The 26,160-nt window shown below is 40.0% G+C and overlaps 1 protein-coding gene across 1 annotated transcript in view; it reads left to right on the top strand.

Moving 5' to 3' along the window:
* The window catches only part of LOC106869288 (choline/ethanolamine kinase), a 59,884-nt gene that overhangs the window by 14,875 nt on the left and 18,849 nt on the right, over positions 1-26,160 (top strand). Inside the window, exon 2 of the mRNA XM_052971914.2 lies at positions 24,672-24,900. Coding sequence (XP_052827874.2) covers positions 24,672-24,900 — 229 coding nt within the window. The remainder of the gene's footprint in view (positions 1-24,671; positions 24,901-26,160) is intronic.

Raw genomic sequence — 26,160 nt, 5'->3', positions numbered from 1 at the left:
TAGCCGTTAATTTTTAAAACAATATTGTAGGGTTGGTGTGAGAGACCAGATCTGGCTAGTTTGAACATAAAACAGGCAGAATACTTTTGGCCGGATATGGCCGGTTTAAATGCTAAAGGGTTAATGTTTGTCAATTGTTTACTCTGTACATCCACTCTGTTGTTCTTTCTTCATTTGAAGCCTTGAGGCTCCAAAAATTTTATATTTTAAAAATTTCTGGATACTGCTGTTTTCGTATATTGACATTGGAAGCACAAAATACGAAGTAGTAAAACAGTCAACAACTGATGAGGAGTTATCTTCTTTTGGTATTTTGTCCTGTACTTGTGTGTTTTTATATATATATATATATCTAATTCCGGGTAGAGGTAGGGGTCCACCAAGGTTCCGTCCTCAGCCCCCTCTTATTTACCATAGTCCTCCAGGCAATCACAGAGGAGTTCAAGACAGGTTGCCCCTGGGAGCTCCTCTATGCTGATGACCTTGCCCTAATTGCGGAGTCACTATCAGAACTAGAGGAGAAGTTTCAGGTGTGGAAGCAAGGTCTAGAATTGAAGGGCCTTAGAGTCAACCTAGCTAAAACCAAAATCCTAACAAGTAGGAAGGTAGATAAAACACAAACCCCTTCAGGTAGATGGCCCTGCTCAGTATGTAGAAAAGGAGTAGGTAGTAACTCTATAAGATGTACCCGGTGCAAGCTATGGACACATAAGAGGTGCAGCAACATCAAAGGCAGGTTAACTAGCAAGTTAGTTTTTGTTTGTGGCAGATGTTCAGGTGCAATAAAGACTGCAAACAAACAGGAAACAACTTCTATCTCATTCCAGGGTGAAAAACTAGAGGTAGTCGATAGCTTCCGCTATCTGGGCGACCAAGTTAGTAGTGGGGGTGGGTGCGCTGAAAGTGTAGCTGCAAGAATAAGAATAGCCTGGGCAAAGTTTAGAGAGCTCTTACCCCTGCTGGCGACAAAGGGACTCTCACTCAGAGTAAAAGGCAGATTGTATGACGCATGCGTACGAACAACCATGCTACATGGCAGTGAAACATGGGCTGTAACTGCTGAGGACATACGTAAGCTCGCAAGGAATGAAGCCAGTATGCTCCGTTGGATGTGTAATGTCAATGTGAATACCCGTCAGAGTGTAAGTATCTTGAGAGAAAAGCTGAACATTAGAAGCATCAGTTGTGGCGTGCAAGAGAGACGATTGCGCTAGTATGGACATGTGGTGAGAATGGAGGAGGATAGCTGCGTGAAAAAGTGCCACACCCTAACAGTTGAGGGAACCCGTGGAAGAGGTAGGCCCAGGAAGACCTGGGCTGAGGTGGTGAGGCAAGACCTTCGTACATTGGGCCTCACCGAAGCGATGACTACTGACCGAGACCTTTGGAAATGTGCTGTGCTTGAGAAGACCCGGCAAGCCAAGTAAGATCGTTGCCAGTGCCCCTGGACTGGTTCTTGTGCGGGTGGCACATGAGATGCACCATTTTGAGCGTGGCCGTTGCCAGTACCGCCTGACTGGCTCCTGTAGGATTTTCGAGCGAGATCGTTGCCAGTGCCCCTGGACTGGCTTGTGCGGGTGGCACATAAAAGACACCATTTCGAGCGTGGCCGTTTTCGTGCGGGTGACACGTAAAAGCACCCACTACACTCTCTGAGTGGTTGGCGTTAGGAAGGGCATCCAGCTGTAGAAACTCTGCCAAATCAGACTGGAGCCTGGTGTTGCCATCCGGTTTCACCAGTCCTCAGTCAAATCGTCCAACCCATGCTAGCATGGAAAGCGGACGTTAAACGATGATGATGATGATATATATCTATATATATTTAAAGCTTTATGTATATATGTGTATATATATGTGTATATATGTATGTATATAGATTCAAAATGAATATAATACTTAAGTTTAGGCACCCTAATTTAGTATGGTATTATCCAAAGAATTCCAAAAAATAAGGTGATCGAAAATCAAAATAGGCAACAAGAATATTCAAGGTTACTGCAGAAGATCGTTTCATGTGTATGTATATATATGTGTATGTATATATATGTATATATGTGTGTGTATGTGTATGTATGTATATATATGTATATATATATATGTGTGTATGTATATATATGTGTGTATGTATATATATGTGTGTATGTGTATGTGTATATATGTGTGTATGTGTATATATGTGTGTATGTGTATGTGTGTATGTGTATGTATATATATGCAGGATTTTGGTCTGATTCATTTACACCTTCTGTTGGTGTTTTCGCATGCAGTAATGACACCCACATGCATGTAACATCTGCAGTGCATAATTTGACATCACTGTAACAACTTAGTCTTCACATACAGTATTATTGATGTTTAATTGTATGGTGTCTTCTCCAGCATGGCCATGAACTGCTGACTGCCATACACTTAGCTATTTCTTCTGCCAATCCTAACCTCTGAAATTCTTTGCTCATTTCTTCTTCCAACAATCATTAACTATACGAGACTAAACTCTGCTTGCGAAGACCTGTTGGGGCAAGCGAAAGTGAAATCGTGATGGCACCACCGTTCGAGTGTGATCGTTACCAGCGTCGCCTTCCTGGCACTTGTGCCACAGCTTCTCCTGGCACTTGTGCTGGTGGCACGTGAAAAGTCATTCGAATGAGATCGTTGCCAGTGCCGCCGGACTGGCTCCTGTGCAGGTGGCACGTAAAATACACCATTCTGAGCGTGCCCGTTGCTAGTACCGCCTGACTGGCCTTTGTGCCGGTGGCACGTAAAAGCACCCACTACACTCTCGGAGTGGTTGGCGTTAGGAAGGGCATCCAGCTGTAGAAACTCTGCCAAATCAGATTGGAGCAGTCTAATCGTCCAACCTATGCTAGCATGGAAAGCGGATGTTAAACGATGATGATAATGATGATGATGATGAGCCTGTCCTCTTCTGTTAAGGAATTGAAAAGGGTTTATGGAAACATTCCCCTCTTCAGATTAACTAAGAATTTGTGTACATTTCCAAATGAAATTGAAGCTAAGTGGAAAAAAAACAAACAAAACACAAAAAGATTATGGATGTGTGTATGTGAGCATTTTTTATGTGAAACATCTGTTACCAGGTCTGGTTACCTTTTATCAAACAGTTAAGCCATTATGACCCACTTTACAGATATATTTAATGCAATTCTCAATCTCTGCTGGCTCTGTAGGACCTTTTAGCTTAATCTGGTTAAGACATGACATGAATAGATGATGAGTCATGCATATAAAAGACGCATGTTCTGTCATGGATGGATAAAGATCTGGAAAAAGATGAGATCAGATTTTTGGATGTTGGATTTCACAAGCAAGTTGAGACACTAGTTGTGAGTGGCAACACAACATGGTAGGCCCATCTTACCCATGTTAATATTCGAAAGATTATCTTGAGGACAATAATGATGGTGTTTCGATCACATATTCAGTATTTCTTAGTGACTTCACTTTTCAGTACTTCAAATGCTTTCATCTTTAAAGACTCATAAAAGAAGCAATAGATAAACTTGGTGTATTTTAGGATAAATTTTGGCTCAAGACAGACTGGGGTTTTATTTAGGAGCATTCATATTTTTCATATCAAGAAAAAAAATAAGATGGAATATTTTTAAACAATTTAGAGAAACTCTAAGAATTGAGATATATAGTTGAACTATAATTCTCATAGTTAAAAGATCTAAGTTCTAAAGAATCAAAAAAAAGTTATGGTTCTAACATTCCAACAGTTAAAAGAGCTTTTTTTTCTAATAATTTCTCTTTTAATTATCAAACATTTTAACTATGTTTCTAATATTCAAAAGTATTCCTCTGTCATGTACACACAAGCACGCAGGCAATACACACACATACACACACACACTCTCACTATATATATATATATATGTGTTATGTGTACAGAAGTAGTGAATGCTATCAACTGAGGAAAATGTGTTATTTTCTGCTGCTAATAGAGCTGGATATAATAACACATGGTATCTAGAGACTTGTAATCTATACAAAATGGTAGCATGGTTGTGTGATGCTGTTTTAACTCAGTGGTGTTCTGAGCTGAAGTTAGGAATCATTCATTTTTCATAGTATGAAATACTTATGCAGTGGGTTAAAAGACTACATTAATTTGATAACTAATATTTTTTTAATCATTTTGGCAATTACAGGAGAAACTGAACAATGCAAGACTTGTTTCAAAATTATTGGGACCTACCAATCAACTATTGCATTTTATGCAGATGACATCAGGAAGAAGTGAAGGAGATGACTAAGGATTGAGATATCTGACATCTTGCTGCACTCAAGAAGAATTGATATCCTGAAGGAGTTTTGCCTTGCAAATTACTCAGTGACCTTGTCAATGCTGGTGCCACATAAAAAGCACCAGCGCTGGTGCCATTTGAAAAGTGTCGGTGCTGGTGCTATGTGTAAAGCACCAGTGCTGGTGCCACATGAAAAGCACCAGTGCTTGCACCACATGAAAAGCATCGGTGCTGGTGCCACATGAAAAGCATCGGTGCTGGTGCCACATGAAAAGTATCGATGCTGGTGCCACGTGAAAAGCATCAGTGCTGGTGCCACGTGAAAAGCATCAGTGCTTGCACCACATGAAAAGCATCGGTGCTGGTGTCACGTGAAAAGCATCAGTGCTGGTGCCACGTGAAAAGCATCGGTGCTGGTGCCACGTGAAAAGCATCGGTGCTGGTGCCACGTGAAAAGCGTCGATGCTGGTGCCACGTGAAAAGCATCGATGCTGGTGCCACATGAAAAGCATCAGTGCTTGCCCCACGTGAAAAGCACTGGTGCTGGTGCCACGTAAAGAGCACCCAGTACACTTTGTAAAGTGGTTGGCACCAGGAAGAGCATCCAGCCTTAGAAACCATACCAAAACCAACAATGGGGCCTGGTGCAGCCTATGACCTTACTAGCTCCTGTCAAACTGCCCAACCTATGCCAGCATGGAAAACGGGCGTTAAATGACAATGATGATGATACTTCATACATAGTAACATACAGTAGTATATATATATATATATATATATATATATATATATATACATTGGACTTCATCAGCCTTCACAATACTTGCCAAAGAGATTCTCTGTATAGATAAATAAAGCAGAGATAGGTTTGAAGTTGTCTCTTGTATTGCTGAAATGATCAAAGTGATATTTAGTCATCATGCTAATATTTCTTTTCCTCATCCCTTAAGTATGTTACATTATATTTTTAAGGTTCATTGTGTTAAATATTGTTACGAACGCCCGCACGTGAAGCACCTCCTTAACGAAGAGAGAACTAGTGTGTGCGCGAACGTTGACGCTCAGTGAGTCGGGACGCCCGCCACGGCCACCAATAAGCCCCGGCCGGAGCACGCAGGGAAGAACAACAGGCAAAAGGAGGAGGGGAAGAAATAACACGGAGACCCTACGTTGGGTAGCGGAGCTAACTTTTTCTTTTTACATCAAACATCAGAATAAAACATTACATCGATACAAAACATAGCATTGCGTAACAATAAATTCAATAGCATATAATAGTGCATGCAACATAATCAAAGGTTTACAATCATTACATAAACAAGAGTTCGTACATCAAGTCCTTTAAAAGTTCTTTCACTTCTTTGTTTTCTTTTCAGTTACACCCCATGTAACAAAAGTTCTTTCTTTTCTTTTCTTTTAAGTTAACATCACAGTTAACGAAATCTCTTTTTTTTATACATCTTAACGACAAGTACATTTTTCTTGGAAGAATATTTACACAAACCTTTACTGTAATAACTTCCTTTCTTTCAAAACTCCCACAAGAACTGACCAAGGTAGCCTACTACTTTCTTTTGCCTGCCGCAACAGTTCCATCTCTCTGTCCCTCTCTCTCTCTGAGACTCTATGCATTTCTGCTTACTCGTACCTGCTGACTATAGACCCTCTCTCTGTCAGACTTATCACCGTTCATCTTCACTGGCTGACGTTCCTCATCCAACTCGATTGATACCAACTGCCCCCGCGCCGATTCCTGTTCTCGTATTTATCACAAATACCATAGCTCAATAGTGTTACTTTACCCCCTCCCAAAACTGGGTCAGTTCAGTACAATTCCTCACTTGTTTTTCTGAACTTTCGGTGTCCGGAGGGGGTCACCGATCACTCCTACACTAAAAATAGCTGTGGTTGCTGACAAGACAAAGGAAATACCATTGTCCCCAACAACCAGAATACGGTTTCAAAACCCAGCTCGGGAGATAGAGATATAACATTAATTTGTATTTTCGGTGGTCGCATCAATATGTTATCTCAGCAGAGGACTTGCTGGTCAATCCCTCTGCAGAACTTACAACCTGCTTGGCATCATGGACCAGATGACTGCATGACTATCAGATTATTGGTAGAGGCTGTAAATGTTGTCACGAGGTGACTATGAGGCTGGGAAGGGTTAGTGCCTCCCAGGTGTAGTGTTAACATCAATGGTGATGTGTCCAGGTGCATCATAAGATGGTATGTGGAAAAACTTAGCACTGATTTAAATGTATTCTTCAGACTGTATCATATGGTGTGATGTTGGAGCTGAACATCACAGGACAAACATGAACGTTGTTCAATAAAATTAATGTTGTTTGTATGATGGTTTACTGTTTTATAAACAGACCAGAAAATTTGAAACAGAAGGAGACAAAATTGAATGAAAGTGCATTACCCTTTACTCTTTTACTTGTTTCAGTCATTTGACTGTGGCCATGCTGGAGCACCACCTTTTACTCGAGAAAATCGACCCCAGGACTTATTCTTTGTAAGCCTAGTACTTATTCTATCGGTCTCTTTTGCCGAACTGCTAAGTTACGGGGACGTAAACACACCAACATCAGTTGTCAAGCGATGCTGGGGGGACAAACACAAACACACACACATACATACACACACACACACACATATATATATATATATATATATATACGACAGGCTTCTTTCAGTTTCCGTCTACCAAATCCACTCGCAAGGCTTTGGTTGGCCCAAGGCTATAGTAGAAGACACTTGCCCAAGGTGCTACGCAGTGGGACTGAACCTGGAACCATATGGTTGGTAAGCAAGCTACTTACCACACAGCCACTCCATTAGTAAGAAACGCTATTACTGTTTTTGTTTTTGTACTGCATGAACCTCAGACAAAGTGGCAACCATTTGTATTAATTGAATTAAGATTAAATGAACATTACAAAAACAGATTTCAACATTTTGCTGTAGAATGAAGGTCACATGCCTAAGAAACAGTATACTGTGTGTGTGTACATACATACATACATGTATGCATGTATAGCCCTCCTATGACACATTTTATTATACAAACATACATACATGAATGTGCACACGGACGCATGCACAATCATGCATATATAACAGACATGAGATAATGAGATAAATTAATAGCATGCCCTGCAATTGTCTTATCTCTCAGTGAGGATGTATAATACTGCTTTTTTTTTTCTTTTTATCATAATTAACACTTAATTTGTTTAGTTAATTATAGTTACTCATTTGCTTTGGTTCACATGTGTGTGTGTGTGTGTGTGTATGTATACATATATATATATATATATATATATATATATATATATATGAGGGTTCGCTGAAAAGTTCCTGGCTTTTAGGGTATTTCAAAAGGCTTGGTTGGAGCCCCAACCTTCCGAGTTCTTTTACAGAGCTGAAGGACCATTGCAATAAGTGTATGAATCTGAAAGGGGAATATGTTGAATAAAATCATTGCTTGACAACCAATGTGTTTACGTCCCCCGTAACTCAGCAGTTCGACAATAGAGACCGATAGAATAAGTACTAGGCTTACAAAGAATAAGTCCTGGGGTTGGTTTCTTCCACTGAAGGCAGTGCCCCAGCATGGCTACGGTGAAATGACTAAAACAAGTAAAAGAAGAAAAGACTAAATGAAATGTTTGAAAGAAAGATGGGCTGGTCATGGTTAGAACAGTTTTGATCATATTCCTGGATTAAGGCAAACCTGAGACTAAATGACATGACTCAAATAAAAAAAAGTATAGCAGCCAAATAGCCCATGAGTCACACTTGACTCTTTGCCCTTCAGCATTCCAATTTCTTTGTCAAATGTAATGCTTATTTATACACAATTAATCATGCATTATCTCATAGCTGTTGTGATTTCCATGATGTCATTGCTTATTTCTAAAATAACATTATTAGGTTGGTGTTTGAAACTGGGATCTGGACAGTTTGAAAGTAAAACTGGCAGAATATTTTGGCTGGATATGGCCGGTTTAAATGCTAAAGGGTTTAAGTAACACACTCAGAAGCTTTTGAGCTTATATCAGCATCCACTCTAGTCTAATACCTTGACTGGAGGCTGTCAAAGGAGACCGTCTAGTTAATGGTCTGACCTGTTAGAAATAGCAACAAAATCTCACTCAAGTTACACTGTGTTGTCTTAAAAAAGAGGACTTACATTAGATTATGTAGTCAGATGAACTCTATCTCAAAAGACGGAATGGTCAGTGGCTTGCATGTCTTCGATCAATGATCTACTTGACTAGGTCTGGCCTGAGGTTAATCGATATCAACAACTTGATTTTGCAACCACTGTTTCTATGGAAATATATTTATTATTTTCTAGCATATCAAAGAAATATAATTTTATACCACATATATTAATTATATCTGTCTATTATTATTATTAATTTCCTCAAATATCATCTGTTTCCAATATTTACTTTAACCAATCTATGTCTTCTGTGTGTACACATGTATGTGTGCTACTGAGATATTAAACAAAAAAAAAAGCCCAAAAACTAATTAAGTGCATGAATATGATCCATCATTATTCTAAAAAGATGTTTTTCTATAGCATTTTTATTGTTTCTATTTAACTGCTTCTAACATCACTTACAGCAAACGGCCACTATGATTGGTTTTTATTGAATATAATATGACGTGGAAATGGAAAGCCTTTAGAGAAATATGCCTGGGATAAGAATGTATGCCATGAATCTTTATTCACAATCGCTGTTTCGGTTTCTCCTGTGCTCTCGAGTACATTGCACAGCAAGTTGACATCACTGGTTTCTGTTGGCTTGTGGTTTTCTCTGTATCCAGCCAAGCAGGCAGAAACGTTAGCACGCCGGGCAAAATGCTTAGCAGTATTTCATCTGTCTTAACGTTCTGAGTTCAAATTCCACCAAGGTCGACTTTGTCTTTCATCCTTTCGGGATCGATAAATTAAATACCAGTTGTTTACTGGGGGAGGGGGGGGGGGTCAATCTCCTCCCCTAAAATTTTGGACCTTATGCCTAGAGTAGAAAAAGAATATTTGTCTGTCATATCAGTTGTGAATGTTTTGTACCATTAGTTTTCGATCTTCCTCTAGTTCTTTTCCTCTCCAGTGGTGTCCATTTGAAAGCTATTTTAGAAGGGCATTGTTCAGGTAGCTGCAATATGTAACCTGGTGATATATACTATATTTGTCCTGTATGTGTCTACAACCATTGTCTTCTATCTCTTTATGCTCATTTGAATTTTCTGATTTTTCATTTCTTTTTCCATAAATTCATCCTACCCATTCTCTTTTTTACCTTTTCACTCTTCCATCATAATAATGTCTCATTTCAGACTCTTCTTTGCTAAATTCTTTCTCACTCTTGCATCCTTTTCAATCACCAACTCTCTTTACTCTTTTACTTGTTTCAGTCATTGACTGTGGCCATGCTGGAGCACCGCCTTTAGTCGAGCAAATCGACCCCAGGACTTATTCTTTGGAAGCCTAGTACTTATTCTATCGGTCTCTTTTGCCGAACCGCTAAGTTACGGGGACGTAAACACACCAGCATCGGTTGTCAAGCGATGTTGTGGGGGGGGGGGGACAAACGCAGACACAGAAACATATACACACACACATATATATATATATATATATACATATATATGACAGGTTTCGTTCAGTTTCCGTCTACCAAATCCACTCACAAGGCTTTGGTCGGCCCGAGGCTATAGTAGAAGACACTTGCCCAAAGCGCCACGCAGTGGGACTGAACCCAGAACCATGTGGTTGGTAGGCAAGCTACTTACCACACAGCCACTCCCACACCTGCAATAATTCACAGCAAATTTCACCAACTTTCACTAACTTCTCTGTTTTCTCTGATCTCAAATCTTTATGGATGTAGAAGAGATATATGGACTGTCTCCCAACAGTGGTGTTTGTACAACAGCTGTGGACAATGTCCTTCTTCCAATCTAATGAATAAACAATACTATACTGGCATTAATTATCTATGATAAAGCATTTAAATGTTTGCATATAGATATGCTTACTAGCACACGTACACACTCATGTGACCATTTACATAAATACCCTCATGTGACCACACACACACACACACACACACACACACACACACACATTCATGAAAATTCTCATGCATACAAATATTCATGTGAGCTCACAAACACACACACACACACACACACACACACACACACACACACACACACACACTTGTTTGCTCATGTGAGTGCTTACACATATACTTAGGTCAGCTCATAGATGAATATTCACATGAGTTAACACACACAGACATGTATGCATCCTTATGAGAATTAATGCACAGGAATCATCATCATCATCATCATCATCGTTTAATGTCCGCTTTCCATGCTAGCATGGGTTGGACGATTTGACTGAGGACTGGTGAAACCGGATGGCAACACCAGGCTCCAGTCTGATTTGGCAGAGTTTCTACAGCTGGATGCCCTTCCTAACGCCAACCACTCAGAGAGTGTAGTGGGTGCTTTTAGGTGTCACCCGCACGAAAACGGCCACGCTCGAAATGGTGTCTTTTATGTGCCACCCGCACAAGCCAGTCCAGGGGCACTGGCAACGATCTCGCTCGAAAATCCTACAGGAGCCAGTCAGGCGGTACTGGCAACGGCCACGCTCAAAATGGTGCATCTCATGTGCCACCCGCACAAGAACCAGTCCAGGGGCACTGGCAACGATCTTACTTGGCTTGCCGGGTCTTCTCACGCACAGCACATTTCCAAAGGTCTCGGTCAGTAGTCATCGCCTCAGTGAGGCCCAATGTACGAAGGTCTTGCCTCACCACCTCAGCCCAGGTCTTCCTGGGCCTACCTCTTCCACGGGTTCCCTCAACTGTTAGGGTATGGCACTTTTTCACGCAGCTATCCTCATCCATTCTCACCACATGTCCATACCAGCGCAATCGTCTCTCTTGCACGCCACAACTGACATATTAATTCGCATATGCGCATGTTCACTAAAATGCAAACATATTCACACATTTTCCCAATAAACTGTAGAAAAATATCATTTTAGCATATCTACATTTTATTCTAATGTGGTGTATATTTATTTATTTATGCCTTCGTTATACTTTTGTTATATACTGTGCTATTGTATTGGATTGACCTAAAAATATGTTCAGTTTTTATCAGCAGTAAACTTCAAGCACTCAAACAAGTAGCTAACTTCAGTCTGTCCCTTGCACATTTGCACTCATTAGATACTTGATACTTCACTGTAGTTTGGTATGAACTTGCAAAAGAGGCAGATTGTATCTTGAGTACCTAGAATCACCCTGAAAATGGAGAATCAAAACAAAACATTTTATTTTAAAAAAAGGAAAGAAAGTGTTAGAAACTTGCAGGAAGATATGTGCTGTTTAATGGAGAGGGTGCTGTTATGGAAAGTGTGTGCCAGATGTGATTTTCAAGATTTCTATTGAGGAGTTTTTTGGTTCAAGATGCACCTCCCTGTGGCCAACCAACTGAGATCAGCAGTGACAAAATGAAGGAGTTAGTTGCCACCAACCTCTAATCATTCTATAGTTACAACTTATTCTATGATTTAATCAATGAATTAATGGCAGAAAAGGCTTTGGAAATGACAACCAGAGTGATATATCCATTTTTTTCTGTGCACACAAGTGATATGTCTGGCTTTGATCCATCTATTTTTCCATCAAGTAATTTGGATAAAATATCTGAAGAATGGTTGAACACTGTCATTGATCATGAAACTGAACCTTCTACTAGTGTTGTTGGTGCAAAAATACCTTTAGGACTTGGTGTGAAACCTGTTGACTTTTTCCGTTAAGTTTTGATTTGTTCAATCAAACAACAAACTAAATTGAATGCAGAACAAAACAGCTGTCAACTTTATTGTTCCTGTGGTGATAAAATTGCTGCACATCTGCGTTTGTTGTTTCTGATTAAATAAATAGTTTTCCTGTAAATCTCAAAATGAATAAGCCTCAAATAATCATGGCACCTTGGGCAAGTATCTTCTACTCTAGCCTCGGGCCGACCAAAAAGAAGAATTTAAATGATTAAATACAGAGGACACACACACACAAATAGTTAATGATTAATATTAGCAGAATGGTTTGTCTGTCTGATCAACTCTTTGATTTGTACAGAGCATGTGCAGAACCAAAACTGAGTGGGGAGTCGCATCAGTACAGTAGTTTTTTGAAGCAAAACTGTTTATCTCAATCTTCTCATCCAATCAGATCTCTTCCTGCTGTTCACATCTGAAACAGCTTAACATACAAAGCACACACACATACAAACACTTACATATATAGAATATGATATTAATCCTTAATTTGAGATCTAGCAAACACTATTACATTATAAATTTTTTAAAAAATAATTGTAAGAAAGAATAGCAGATAAAGAGAGGTACAAGTAAGGACACATGCACAATAGATGTACTCACAGACATTAGCATACAAATGATTATTTTGACAAAATTAAGAACCTTGATGATGTTCTTAGATGATGACATAGAACCTTGATGATGTCTACAACCAGGCATTTGCTCAAGGTACAACACGATGGAAATTGAACCTGAATCCATGTGACTTCAGAGTGAGCACCTTAAGCACACAATAATGCTGTGTAAAATGACTACTAATCTTATATCCGGAAGTTTCATGTTGACAAAACCAATCTCAGATGAAACTCAGCTGTAGAAACCATGCTGCCAAAACAGGCATGGAGCCTGGGCAGTTCTTCAGCTGGCCAGCCCTTGTCAAACGCATGCCAACATGGAAAATGGATGTTAAATGAAGATGATGATTTCAAATTACAGAGCAGTAGTTATCTTCAACTGCTACGTTATAAGTATATGCATGTTATATATAAATGCATACATATTTATATTAGGGTATATGTGTGTATGTATGTATGTATGAGTCATCTTCGTAGTCATAAAGCAAGACCAATGATTGACTACCAAGCCGCTGGTGATGATGCTACACACCATACTAATCATGTCTGTCGGGCATGTGGAAGGGAGTGTGATTCAGCAGGAGGACTTAAACGACACGCAAAGGTACATGGAACCCAATTACAACAACAGCCAGCTATTGCCAGTAAAGGTTTGGGATGCCAACTCTGTGCAAGACATTGTAGATCTTTGGCTGGGCTAAAAAGTCACATTCGATCACAGCACTGTTAAGTTAAGCTTCGTGCAATGGCCATACTCGATAACGAGGGGGCAGCCATCATCATCATGTATGTAAGTATATCTGCCAGTCTCATACATGTACATCTTTCATCTTTTACTCACTTAACTCATTGAACTGTGTCCATACTGGGGCACCCCCTTGAAGTGTTTTGTTAAACAAACTGACCCCAGCACTTATTGTTAAGTGTGGTACTTATCCTATCAGTCTCTTTTGACAAAATGCTAAGTTAAGGGGAAGTAAACAAACTAACATCAGTTGCTAAGTGGTAGTGGGGGGACAAATACACACACACATACATGGCAGGCTTCCGCACAGTTACAAATTCACTCACAAGGCATTGGTTGGCCCATGGCTATAGTAGAAAACACTTGCCCAACGTACCTTAAACGGCATGGTTGCAAAGTGAACTTCTTAACCATACACCCATACCTATAGACACATACGTATTCCTGTGTGTGTGCGTGTGCAGTTCAACTGTTTTATTAAACACTAATAACGTATTTTTGATGCATGTTTGATGAATATGCAACAGTGATATTTTAATGCTATACATATCTTATCTTTTGAGTGTTGTCATTTGTTTAAATAATATTGCTTTGTTAACCAGCTTCCTACAGAAAGTTATTGTTTTACCCTTTCACATTTAAACCAACCATATCCGGCCTGCCTATGCCACTTGCTTTATGTTCTAACCAGTCAAATCCAGCCCATCACACCTACCCTTCAATGCCATTCTAAAAATATACTATCACATCATCAAAATTTCAAAGCTTTGAGATAATACATGATTAATTAAAAATGTGAATGAAAGAGTAGAATAATCTGAATGTTAAAAGGTTAACTATTCTAAAGAATTTCTATATATATTAATAAAAGAATTTCATTCATGTGTAGTATTTCTATTTATCTAAAATTCACACATGATAAGGTCAACATTCTCTCTTTGACACATCATGTGTTAGTAAAATGGACCTCATGCAGAACATGATTTAACAAATTTAATACTTTAATCTATTCATAAAGTGTAAATGGGCTTGTGTTGACTTAGCTGTTAAACTTATAACACTTACACATATTCCTGCAAATGGAGAATGTTAAAGATATGGCTGCTAAAAAATAGCTGCCATATCTTACTCAGATCTGATCCTAATTACCTTTAAACACCGGATTGGCTCCTGTACAAGTGGCATGTAAAAAGCACCATTTGAGCGTCGCCAGTGTCAGTACTGCCTGACTGGACCTCATGCCAGTGGCACGTAAAAGCACTCACTACACTCTCGGAGTGGTTGGCATTAGGAAGGGCATCCAGCTGTAGAAACTCTGCCAAATTAGATTGGAACCTGGTTCAGCCTTCTGGCTTGCCAGCCCTCAGTCAAACTGTCCAACCCATGCCAGCATGGAAAGCGGATGTTAAACGATGATGATGACACAATGGATAATGTGATCCTATGTATAAATCTCTCTCTCTCTTTGCCTTGAGCAATGTGTACTGGCGATGGCAGCAGAGAATCAATCCTTGTTCGTATCTGCCGGTGATTCAAAAGTTCACTTGGAGAGAATCCACAGGATGTCGGTGTTCTCCGGTACTGCATCAAGAATTCTTGAAGTGCTCGTGTTGGCGGAAGAGAAGACTTCCTCAGAGCTTGTTTGAAGGTCTGCACCAAACGTTCCGCTGCTCCGTTGGTAGCTGGGTGGTAAGGTGCCCCTGTCAGGTGTGTGATCCCGCGTTCTTTGCACCAGCTCTGGAACTCCTCAGACGTAAAAGTTGGTGCATTATCGGTGACCAGTGTGTGAGGAAATCTGAAGTGTGCAAAGTCTTCCTCAAGCAGATTCAAAGTGGCTTTGGAGGACGTGGAGGAAGTGGGATGAATGCATGGGTACTTGGAATAAGCATCTGTGATCACCAGCCAATCTCTACCCATAAAATTTATTGCATGGTCCAGATGTAAGCGGCTCCACGGCTTTTCTGGTAACATCCATGGGTGAACTGGAGGCTTAGATGGCTGCCTTTGATGTTCGTTACATGAATCACATCGTCGACTGGCTATCTCTATAGCAGCATCGATACCAGGCCAATATACAGCAGTTCTTGCTAGCTGTTTCATGCGTTCCATGCCAAAGTGTCCGAGATGAAGAAGATTGAGGATCTTTGGCTGCAAGTTATGTGGAATCACAACTCTAGATCCATGTATAAGGCATCCATGACAGATACTAAGTGAGTTTGATAACTTACGGAACTTGTTGACTTCGTCATTGATCTCCATGTTCTTTGGTGGCCAGCCTTCACGGACGTAGCGCATCACTGTAGATATCACTGGATCTTTCCCTGACTCTTGACGGAGGACGTTAGCATCCACAGGTTGGACTTGAATACTAAGAGCTTTGATGGCACACACCATGTCTATGTCTTCACCATTTTCCTTTCTGTCAAAGTCGTTATCATCACCGAATGGCAAGCGACTGAGGGCATCAGCATTGCCATGATCTGCTGATTTCCGATATTCAATGGTGTAGTCAAACTGGTTCAGCCACAGGGCCCATCGTGCTAGTCTGTTAGCAGCGAGAAGTGGCGTCCCTTTCCTCGGACTGAATAGTGATGTCAGTGGCTTGTGGTCAGTCACGAGTACGAATTTACGACCGTACAAATATTGGTAAAACTTCTGCAAGCCAAATATGATAGCTAGGGCTTCCTTTTGAATTTGACTGTAGTTACGCTGTGCAGAAGTGAGAGTCTTGGACATATTGGATATTGGGCGCTCGCTTCCATCAGGATAGCGGTGAAACAGGACTGCTCCAATACCAACGTTTGATGCGTCACAAGCCAGTCCCAAAGTTTTGTTTGGATCGAAGTGTATCAGAACTTGACTTGATGAAAGTACATTTTTCAAGTGATCAAAAGCTGACTGTTCCTCATCTCCCCCCTTCCAAATAGTTGACTTTTTCGTAAGGCAATAGAGTGGCTCTGCTATACTGGCTAAGTTTGGGATAAACTTTCGATAGAACTGAACTGAACCTAGGAAAGATTTCAAGCTTGATTCGTTCGTTGGACGTGGCATCTTTAAGACTGCTTCGACTTTGGATCCCTTAGTGATCCCTTCAGTCGACAAAATGTGTCCAAGGTATTCTACACTGGGTAGTGCAAACTGGCACTTTTCACGGCGACATCTGAGTCCATTGTCGCTTAGACGTGTGAGCAGACACTTTAGGTTGTTTAAGTGACTGTTTGCATCTTTCCCACTGACGAGCATGTCATCCTGGAAGACGGCCACTCCAGGTAGATCATGGGTCAGGTTTTCCATGATCTCCTGAAAGTAACCAGGTGCTGACTTGATTCCGAAAGGGAGTCGTTGTTGCAGGAGTACTCCACGGTGAGTGCTGAGTGCGAGTCTGCGTTGACTTTCTGGAGCCAGCTTGATCTGATTATAGGCATCAGCAAGGTCTATCTTTGTATATCTGAATCCACCTCCGAGTTTCTGCATCAGTTCAGCAGGGAGTGGCATTGGATGACGGTGATCAGCAAGTTGGTCATTAATTCCCACAGAGTCGTCACCACAAATCCGTAGTTTGGGCTTCAGGTTGCTTGAAGCGTGTGCTTTACGAATCGGTACCACTGGCGTTCCGGATTCATTGAATTGAACAGGCTTCCAGATTCCCTTGGCGATGCCTTCTTCGTAACCTTTGGCCAGGTCATCACGAAGAGCAAATGGGACCGGACGTGCCTTGTGAAAGACTGGTGTTGCGTCCGATTTGAACTTCACTTCCAGTTCAAAGTTCTTGAGACATCCCAATTCTTGCTTGAAAAGATCTGGAAATTCATCACACATGTTGTTACAATCTTGCTGCAGGGAAACATAGGGCTCGCTTGAGGTCTTTGGATACATCCCTTCTGCACCTTCCCTCTTAGCTTGGCTGTCTATGCTTTTCAAACCTAGAGCAGTGTCTACGGAAATTCCCAGAGTCTGGATAGCATTCCGACCCAGCAAATTAAGATCAGAGATCTTGGTGACTATGTAAGGTATAAGATCCTGCTTACCAGTTGTTGGATCCTTGGTTTGGCCCATGAAAGTTCCTAGAACAGGCAGGTTGTGCTTGCTGGCAGATTCATAGCGATGCTTGACATCTTGCAGCTTTGGTCTTCCAAGTTGTTTCCAGACTGACAAGGAAACAAAATTGCCTGTAGTAGCAGTGTCCAATTCCATTGTGAACAGTCTGTTCTGGATTGTTACTGGCACAATTAAACTGTGAGTGTCTCGGGAAACTTCACCTAGGATCGCCTTGACTAGCTCAGCTTTTGTGATTCTTTTCACGGGAGTTTGTGAATGGCCATTGCGTTGCTGATGTTGTTTTTTCCTACACACCGCTTGCAAATGACCCTTTTTGTCACAAAAATGACATTTGGTTTCCCTGAAAGGACAGTCTGTTGCTTTGTGGGCCTTTCCACATCGGTAGCATTTCTCCTGGTTTGTGGAATAAGACTGCTGATGTTTCTTTTGAGGACTCTTATTCCTGTTCTGCTGGACCTTGTACACCTGCTTGGTTTTGGAACCGTATACAGTTTCTTTTGCAACCTTTGCTGCGTCTTCAGTCTCAATGGCAACCTGGACAGCACAGGCAAAATCTAGTTCTGAGTCTTTTATCTTAAAAAGCGCCTTCAGAACCGCTTCATTGTTAACCGAACATATGAATCTCTGTCTCAGAGCTTCATCCTGTGGGTTGGTGATCGCTGGAAAATCACAGGTAGCTGCATCCTGGCGTATACGTGCTGCCAGCTCCTGGAGAGTTTCGCCTGGCTTCCGCTGCATATCACTCCAAAACTTGAAACGCTCTCTCACAATGAAAAGTTTAGGGTCGAACTGTTCCTTCATGAAGTCAACGATTTCGTCCATTATCAAGTTGTTGATATCTTTAGGCGGATTTTGTTGGGTAGCCAGATTAGCAAGTTGTTTGTAAACAGTAGCAGTCTGATTGGTCAGGAACACTTGTGCCATGCGTTTTTCAGGTACAGCATTAGCAGCCACAAACGTACGGAATCTTGACCAGTAATCAGGCCATAGTTCTGTCGCTGAATCAAATGCAGTAAATGGTGGAATCGACACTGTTGTTGAAGCAGCTGAAAAATAGCCACTAGAATCGCCTTCAACTTGTCGAGCACCAAACAGTTTTAACAGAGCGTCCATATCTCTCTGATGTTGTTGCATTTGCTTGTCCATTTGTTCCCTAAACAATTTAATAAGTTCTACTGTCTGTTTTTCAGCCATTGTTATTACGATGAATAATTTTACGGTAAAGTAAGCATGTATCCTATCGGTCCTATCGGCGACGCCAATAAACTCTGTTATGTTTCCCTCGGACTGACTCGCAGAGATAACATAACGAGTTATACAATTTAATTATTACATTTATTGTTCAATTACATACAAAGAATGCACTCACCCAATGTTCGTTATGAATAAACAAAAGTCATGTCCGCCATATATATATCAATGACATTTTACTACGACAGTCCCACAAGACAACAACAATGAAACAATGAACTCAGACGAACCGCATGACACACGGAACGTCAGACGAATTACATATCTAACAGTCCATATAACAGTTTATGTTTCAGTGTATGCGTAATGTATCTGCACCTTTCTCTTTCGCTCTGTTTGTATATTTCTGAGTGTGGATGCACATATGTGTTTGTGTGTGTGTCCAGCACAAATGTAATGTCACCAAAAGAAGTTGAATGTCCAATCAGCCATGCCAAATCATCAGCATCCAAACAGCAATGCCCTGTTGTCTCATTCCAGTAACTAAGAGTTCAGATACCTTACAACTGAGCCATGCATTTTCTATGATTTAGAGAGGGTTTAGTACAAATGTTCTTCCATGACATGTGAAGTGATTGTGTATTTTTCCTGTTGAAGGAGATAAGATTGTCTTGTCCCCATTGAAGAATATTATCAGCAAGGTCTCTGCTTATGGACTCGGTGTATAGATGATGTCTGATTATGAAAGGAACCACTGATGTGTAAGTTATGACCTATGAAAATATATTTTTGATAGACCAGGCTTTGCAGAAACTAAATTGAATGTATGTATGCATTCACACTTTCATGCATATTCATACACTTGATGACACAACTATAATATTTGTCATGTAATTGTGGTTAACCGATAACTTCACAAGGTTTGTTACTTGACTTCAACTGACCTAAATTTCAATTCTTTTCCAAACCACATAGTGTTGTGTTCAGTCTCATTGAGTGGATCCTTGGGTAAGTGCCTTTTACTATAGCCCTGAACTGACCACTGACCAAAGCCTTGTGAATGAATTTTGTAAGCGAAAACTGAAAGGAGCCCTTTGTGTGTGTGCTTGTGTGTTACTGTTTCCTTGCCTTCAACTCATGTGATAACTGTATGCACATGTCATTATCATGCAAGCAGTGACCTTCATTTCTAATCTTCTGTGAAACCATGTCAGGTTGTGGAAAAAATATTGCCCTATTTGAGAACAGGTGAGGGTTGACAACAGGAAGGACATCTGGCTGTAGAAATTCCACCTTCTCAAATTCTGTCTAACCCATGTGAGCATAGAAAAATGGATGTCAAAACAATGATGATTATGGTAACCTTATCCTTAATTACCACAAGCTGGTTCTTCACTTAATCATCATCATCATCATCATCATCGTTTAATGTCCGCTTTCCATGCTAGCATGGGTTGGACGATTTGACTGCGGAATGGTGAAACTGGATGGCAACACCAGGCTCCAATCTAATTTGGCAGAGTTTCTACAGCTGGATGCCCTTCCTAACGCCAACCACCCAGACATTAGCAATTCTATCTACTCAGTTTTAGTTCCTGTCTGTGTAAGTACTCATGTTAAAGTGATTCTGAGGTAACCAAAGATTTGGAGTTAACCCACAGATCTTGTACTCCAAATGTGTCAAGTTTCTAAGTGTCTATTCTGTACAGTGTCATGTGTTTAGCTCTGAGAGTTGTAAAATGACATTCAAGATATATATTTTGTTTGACTCTGTATTTGTGAAGGATTGAAGATTCTTGTAGACAACAATGATAAAAAGATTAGTGACATAATATGCTAAAGTTGGTTTTATCTAATATCATATTGCTCTCTTTCTTCCCCTTCCTCCCCTCTCTCTCCATTGTCCAGTCAACAGAGATCTTGATTCATATTATCAAATATATGCCAGGTTTGAAACAAAGAGGATTAACTGAGTTTGACAGTTTCCTCACACAGTACAACTGTACTATCTTTGATATCATTATCATCATCATCATCATTTAATGTCCACTTTTCCATGCTTGCATGAGTCCCACAGAATTTGATGACGCTGATTTTTTTTTTTTTTTTTTTTTTTTTTTTTGTGATTGGGTACTCTTCTTGTTGCCAACATTCATGTGTTTCCAACATTCATGTGTTTCCAACATTCATGTGTTTCCAACATTCATGTGTTGCCAACATTCATGTGTTGCCAACATTCATGTGTTTCCAAGCAAGCTAATATTTCCCATCATTAGACATTTATCATAACTATAATAATACTTAATAAATGAGTATTGTACGTGTTTTCTCTTTTCATAACTGTATACCTACTTTGATACCACCCTGTATATATTTAGCTTTAAAAGAAAAAAAACGCACTGGGGCTGATGTCACGTAAAAAGCACTGGTGATGGTGCCACGTAAAAAGCACTGGTGATGGTGCCACGTAAAAAGCACTGGTGATGGTGCCACGTAAAAAGCACTGGTGATGGTGCCACATAAAATGCAATGGTGCCAGTGGCATGTAAAAAGCACCCAGTACACTCTGTAAAGTGGTTGGTGTTAGGAAGGCATCCAGCTGTAGAAACCAAGTCAAAACAAACTACAGAACCTGGTGCAGCCCTTAGCCTTACCATCTCCTGTCAAGCTGTCCAACCCATGCCAGCATGGAAAACAGATGTTAAATGATGTTTGATGTTGATGATGATCGCATCAGTGGCTTTGTGTTGTGTCCTTCGCCAAAAAATGAACAGTAAACTATAACTAAAGTTAGTTACTAAGAACTAAATCTGAAGAAGGTAAGTATATGGGAATTCACTGGGTGGAAAGATAAGCTGACTTGAATTTGTTTAATTTTGTGATTTAAGGTTCAAAGATTGAATCTTCCATTATTAGAAAGATCAAACAACTATGGAAGGTATAGAAAAAACGTTTTTGTGAGATTGTGAACTCACCAGACACATTTGAAACTTAGAAACAATGCTTTCTTTAGGTTCTGAATTCTGTATGTTATCTATTTTTGCTAGACAATGTAACTGGTAATAATTAATATGCATGTGACATACATTCTAACTGTACGCATTTGTCAGTGGATAGAATACAGCATTAAAATCAATAATGAAGCAAACGAAATATATATATGTTTTTCTACGGCTAACAGCTCTGTGTTGGAAATGTGGAACAGTTTAACTAACTTACCTAAAGAAGAGAAAAAGTTGAAGAATGAGTCAGCAAATTTTAATCTAAGCTGCAAAACAAATTCGTACAAGTTAACAGTAAAATGATAGTGGCAAACATTAATGGCCATGTGGTTAAAAAATTCTCATAGATTACAGGCTCATCTGAAAATTTCATCTGTCAAAACTTAGCTGACCTTCTCAACCTGGAAACATATGTAAAGAACAGGTATTGTTTTCATGGCTAATTCCTAACAGTGTGAATTAATGGATTCTGTACAATTTAAATTTTATATAGGTTATATAAAAACATAAGAAGTTTCTGTTCTTCCACAACATTGCTGATATATTCTATGCATACTTTTTGAAATTTCATAAATTCATTTATGGATGAGGAGAGCTGTGCGAAGAAGTGCCACTCCCAAACAGTGGAAGCAATCTAGGGTAGAGGGAGACCCTGGAAGACATGATATGAGGTGGTGAAGTATGACCTTCGAACGTTGGGCCTCACAGAGGCAATGACAAAAGACCGAGACCTCTGGAGGTATGCTGTGACTGAGAAGACCCAGCAAATAAAGTGAGTCCACAACTGTAACCTACACCAGTGTCGCATGACCAGCCCACTTAAAAGTACCTTGGATCGTAGGGCGACATGCCGTGCTTGAGGAGACCTGTTGAGTCAAGTACATCAACAGCAATATCAAAATCAAATCAAATGGAAATTGTAGTTGTGAGCCCTGTGCCAGTAGCATGTAAAAAAGCACCCTTGTGAGGAGGGTGTCTGGACACCCAGCAGGATTAAAAACAAGACTTGTCGAAAGGCAGATTAGTTCCTTGTGGGCCGATGGCCATCCAGTTGGGGCAGACAGTGGCAAATCACCCCAATATCACTGCTGAGAAAATGCTATGAGAAGGCCAGAACACAGTAGCACTGAATTCATCTGGTCGGAGAATTTGAGCTTAATTGAGAAGACTTTTATGTAGTGTCATCAACATGCTACAAAGTGTACAATAGATGATGATGATGATGACACTATATCTACACCAACTGCCACATATGTAATATGTGCATTTGGGTGTTCATAGACTTTAAAAGACTTCTTCATTGTAATAATTTGATTGTATAGTTACTATTTGTGTTCAATTTTCTCATTTTTCATTTACTGTATTTACTTGTGTATAAGTTGCATCCCTAATTTAGTGTTAAATTTTGATACAAACTTTATACCCTTCATAGTTTTAGCTTTGCCCCATCTATAAATTATGCCCCACTTTATTTTTCATTTATAATTTCTGGCACTTGTGCCCGCAGCATGTGTAAGGACTTTCGAGCGAGATCGTTGCCAGTGCCCCTGGACTGGCTTGTGCGGGTGGCACATAAAAGACACCATTTCGAGCGTGGCCGTTTTCGTGCTGGTGACACGTAAAAGCACCCACTACACTCTCTGAGTGGTTGGCGTTAGGAAGGGCATCCAGCTGTAGAAACTCTGCCAAATCAGATTGGAGCCTGGTGTAGCCATCTGGTTTCACCAGTCCTCAGTCAAATCGTCCAACTCATGCTAGCATGGAAAGCGGACGATAAACGATGATGATGATGATAAATTAAGTATTGAATAATGTGACCTATACACAAGAAAATATTGGGTCATCCCATAAATAATTCGTTTTTTTCATACTTTTTTTATTTTTCAAAGTTATGATAAAGTTCTTTCATTAGAAGAAATACTTAGAAAGATTAGCTTTTGTAACTAAACTCGGAATTTTTTCAAATCAAATTATTTTTCCAACCCTAAAACTACATCATTTCTTTTTCTTGTTTGACACCTTTTTTTTTTTTATTTCCCATATAATTATTTTTCCTGTTGCCAATCACTCAACCATAAAATAGGAAAAGGAAATAATTAAAGACTGGTGTTACTATATTTGGGGATCTTCTGTATGTAATTAGACAGTTATGAGGTTGATGACCTATTTAATGTTAAGTTTTACATTGCCACTGTTTCTGTCTATGTGTGTGTGTCTGCGTAACCTTGGGTTGACCCAAGTATTGTGAGGAAAACTACCAAATAAATTGTATCTGTAATTCAAGTCCAATCTTGTCACAGAATGCATTACTCTCATTTTGCTTGAAGATTGTGTTAAGAGTACATGTGTCTGTGGAATACTCAGTCATTTGCTTGTTCAAGTCAATGTACAGGCTGCTCATTTGATCAAACGACATAGGTCCAGGCATGGCTGTGTAGTTAAGAAGCTCATTTTGCATCCACAGGATTTCAGGTTCACTCCTACTGCACAGCACCTTGGGCAAGTGTCTTCTACTATAGCCCCAGGCCAACCAATGTCTTGTGAGTGAATTTGACCGATAGAAACTGAGTCGAAGCCTGTCATATGTGTGTGTGTCTTTTACTTGTTTGTCTTCAGACTGTGGTCATGCTGGGGCTATAGTAGAAGACACTTGCTGAAGGTACCAGTTTTTTTTTCTTTTTTTTTTTGTGGGTTGGGATATCAATACATGTTTGTCATCAAACTACAATACACGTGGGCTGTTTATGAAGATAAGTAATGTGATGCAACTGGTAAGTGCAGATATGCCTGGCAAATATTGATTAAACGGCTCCCTGCTGTGTTTATTTTATATCCTGTCAAAGTGTTTATATAGCAAATGTATGTTTAATAATTCCTTGTATTTCTATATATTTTTTGCAGTGGTGGACTGACCAATTATCTGTATATTTGTTCTCTTCCAAATGAAATTCCAGTATTGAGGCCAGATGAACCACGTAAAGTACTACTACGAGTATATGGACACATTGCGAAGACAAGTGCTGGCTTTGTTGTGAGAAACTCTGTAATATTTGCTATTCTTTCAGAAAAGTGTCTTGGCCCCAAATTGTTTGGTGCCTTCCCAGATGGAAGGCTTGAAGAATACATTCCTGTAAGGATGATTTGGGTTTATTTACATTTTTACTTGTTCTTGCTTGTATTTTTGCCATGTTGGCATCAGTGAAATTTTATTTTGAAAATTTGAATTTTATCTAAGTAACTGTTTATTTTACATATGGATACCTTTTCTGTTTCTAACAGCCATTCAACCATGTAGTTAGAATGGATTTTATACATTTTAACCTAGGTTAACTTACACAACCGTGAAGGCGCAATGGCCCAGTGGTTAGGGCAGCAGACTCGTGGTCATAGGATCACGGTTTCGATTCCCAGACCGGGCGTTGTGAGTGTTTATTGAGCGAAAACACCTAAAGTTCCACGAGGCTCCGGCAGGGGATGGTGACGAACCCTGCTGTATTCTTTCACCACAACTTTCTTTCACTCTTACTTCCTGTTTCTGTTGTACCTGTATTTCAAAGGGTCAGCCTTGTCACACTGTGTCACACTGAATATCCCTGAGAACTACGTTAATGGTACACGTGTTTGTGGAGTGTTCAGCCACTAGCACGTTAATTTCATGAGCAGGCTGTTCCATTGATTGGATCAACTGGAACCCTCGACGTCATAAGCGACGGAGTGCCAACAACAATCTTACACAACCACAGTAAGGTACTTTGCATTCAACTTGTGACTATGTAATCACTAGACCAGCAACTTACCCCAAAAGCTACCATGAATCTGCTTCTGTTCATTCATTCTGAGTGGTTGGCGTTAGGAAGGGCATCCAGCTGTAGAAACTCTGCCAAATCAGACTGGAGCCTGGTGTAGCCATCCGGTTTCACCAGTCCTCAGTCAAATCGTCCAACCCATGCTAGCATGGAAAGCGGACGTTAAACGATGATGATGATGATGATGATTTATATGTATTATAATTAGTACAGATAGTAAAGGCTAATACCATAGATTTCTAAGATTACAGTTCTGTAATTGGGTTCGCGAGTATTTGATTGATTAAGTCCAGTTTTGGTTTAATTCAGTGGTTTTTCAACTGGAGTCCATATGACACCTGGGGATCTATGTAAGACTTTTGAGGGTTAGTGCAGGCAAAATAGTAAATTGTGGATCCACAGCAGTATTGTAAGGGTCTATGAGAAAATGTTACTTTGGATGTATTTATTACAAGAAACAGTTCTTTCTCTAATGTGTGAAAAACAAAACTAATTTTGAGAGAAGTATCTATAAAAGTAGTTTTTAAACATCGACTGGCTATGGAGGTCCATCAGAATAGAATAGTAATCAAAGGGGTCAAATA

The sequence above is a fragment of the Octopus bimaculoides genome, chromosome 11, assembly GCF_046866305.1.
Source record: "Octopus bimaculoides isolate indiv1 chromosome 11, ASM4686630v1, whole genome shotgun sequence".
Taxonomy (NCBI): Eukaryota; Metazoa; Mollusca; class Cephalopoda; order Octopoda; family Octopodidae; genus Octopus; species Octopus bimaculoides.
This window is presented reverse-complemented; position numbering and strand designations above follow the sequence as displayed.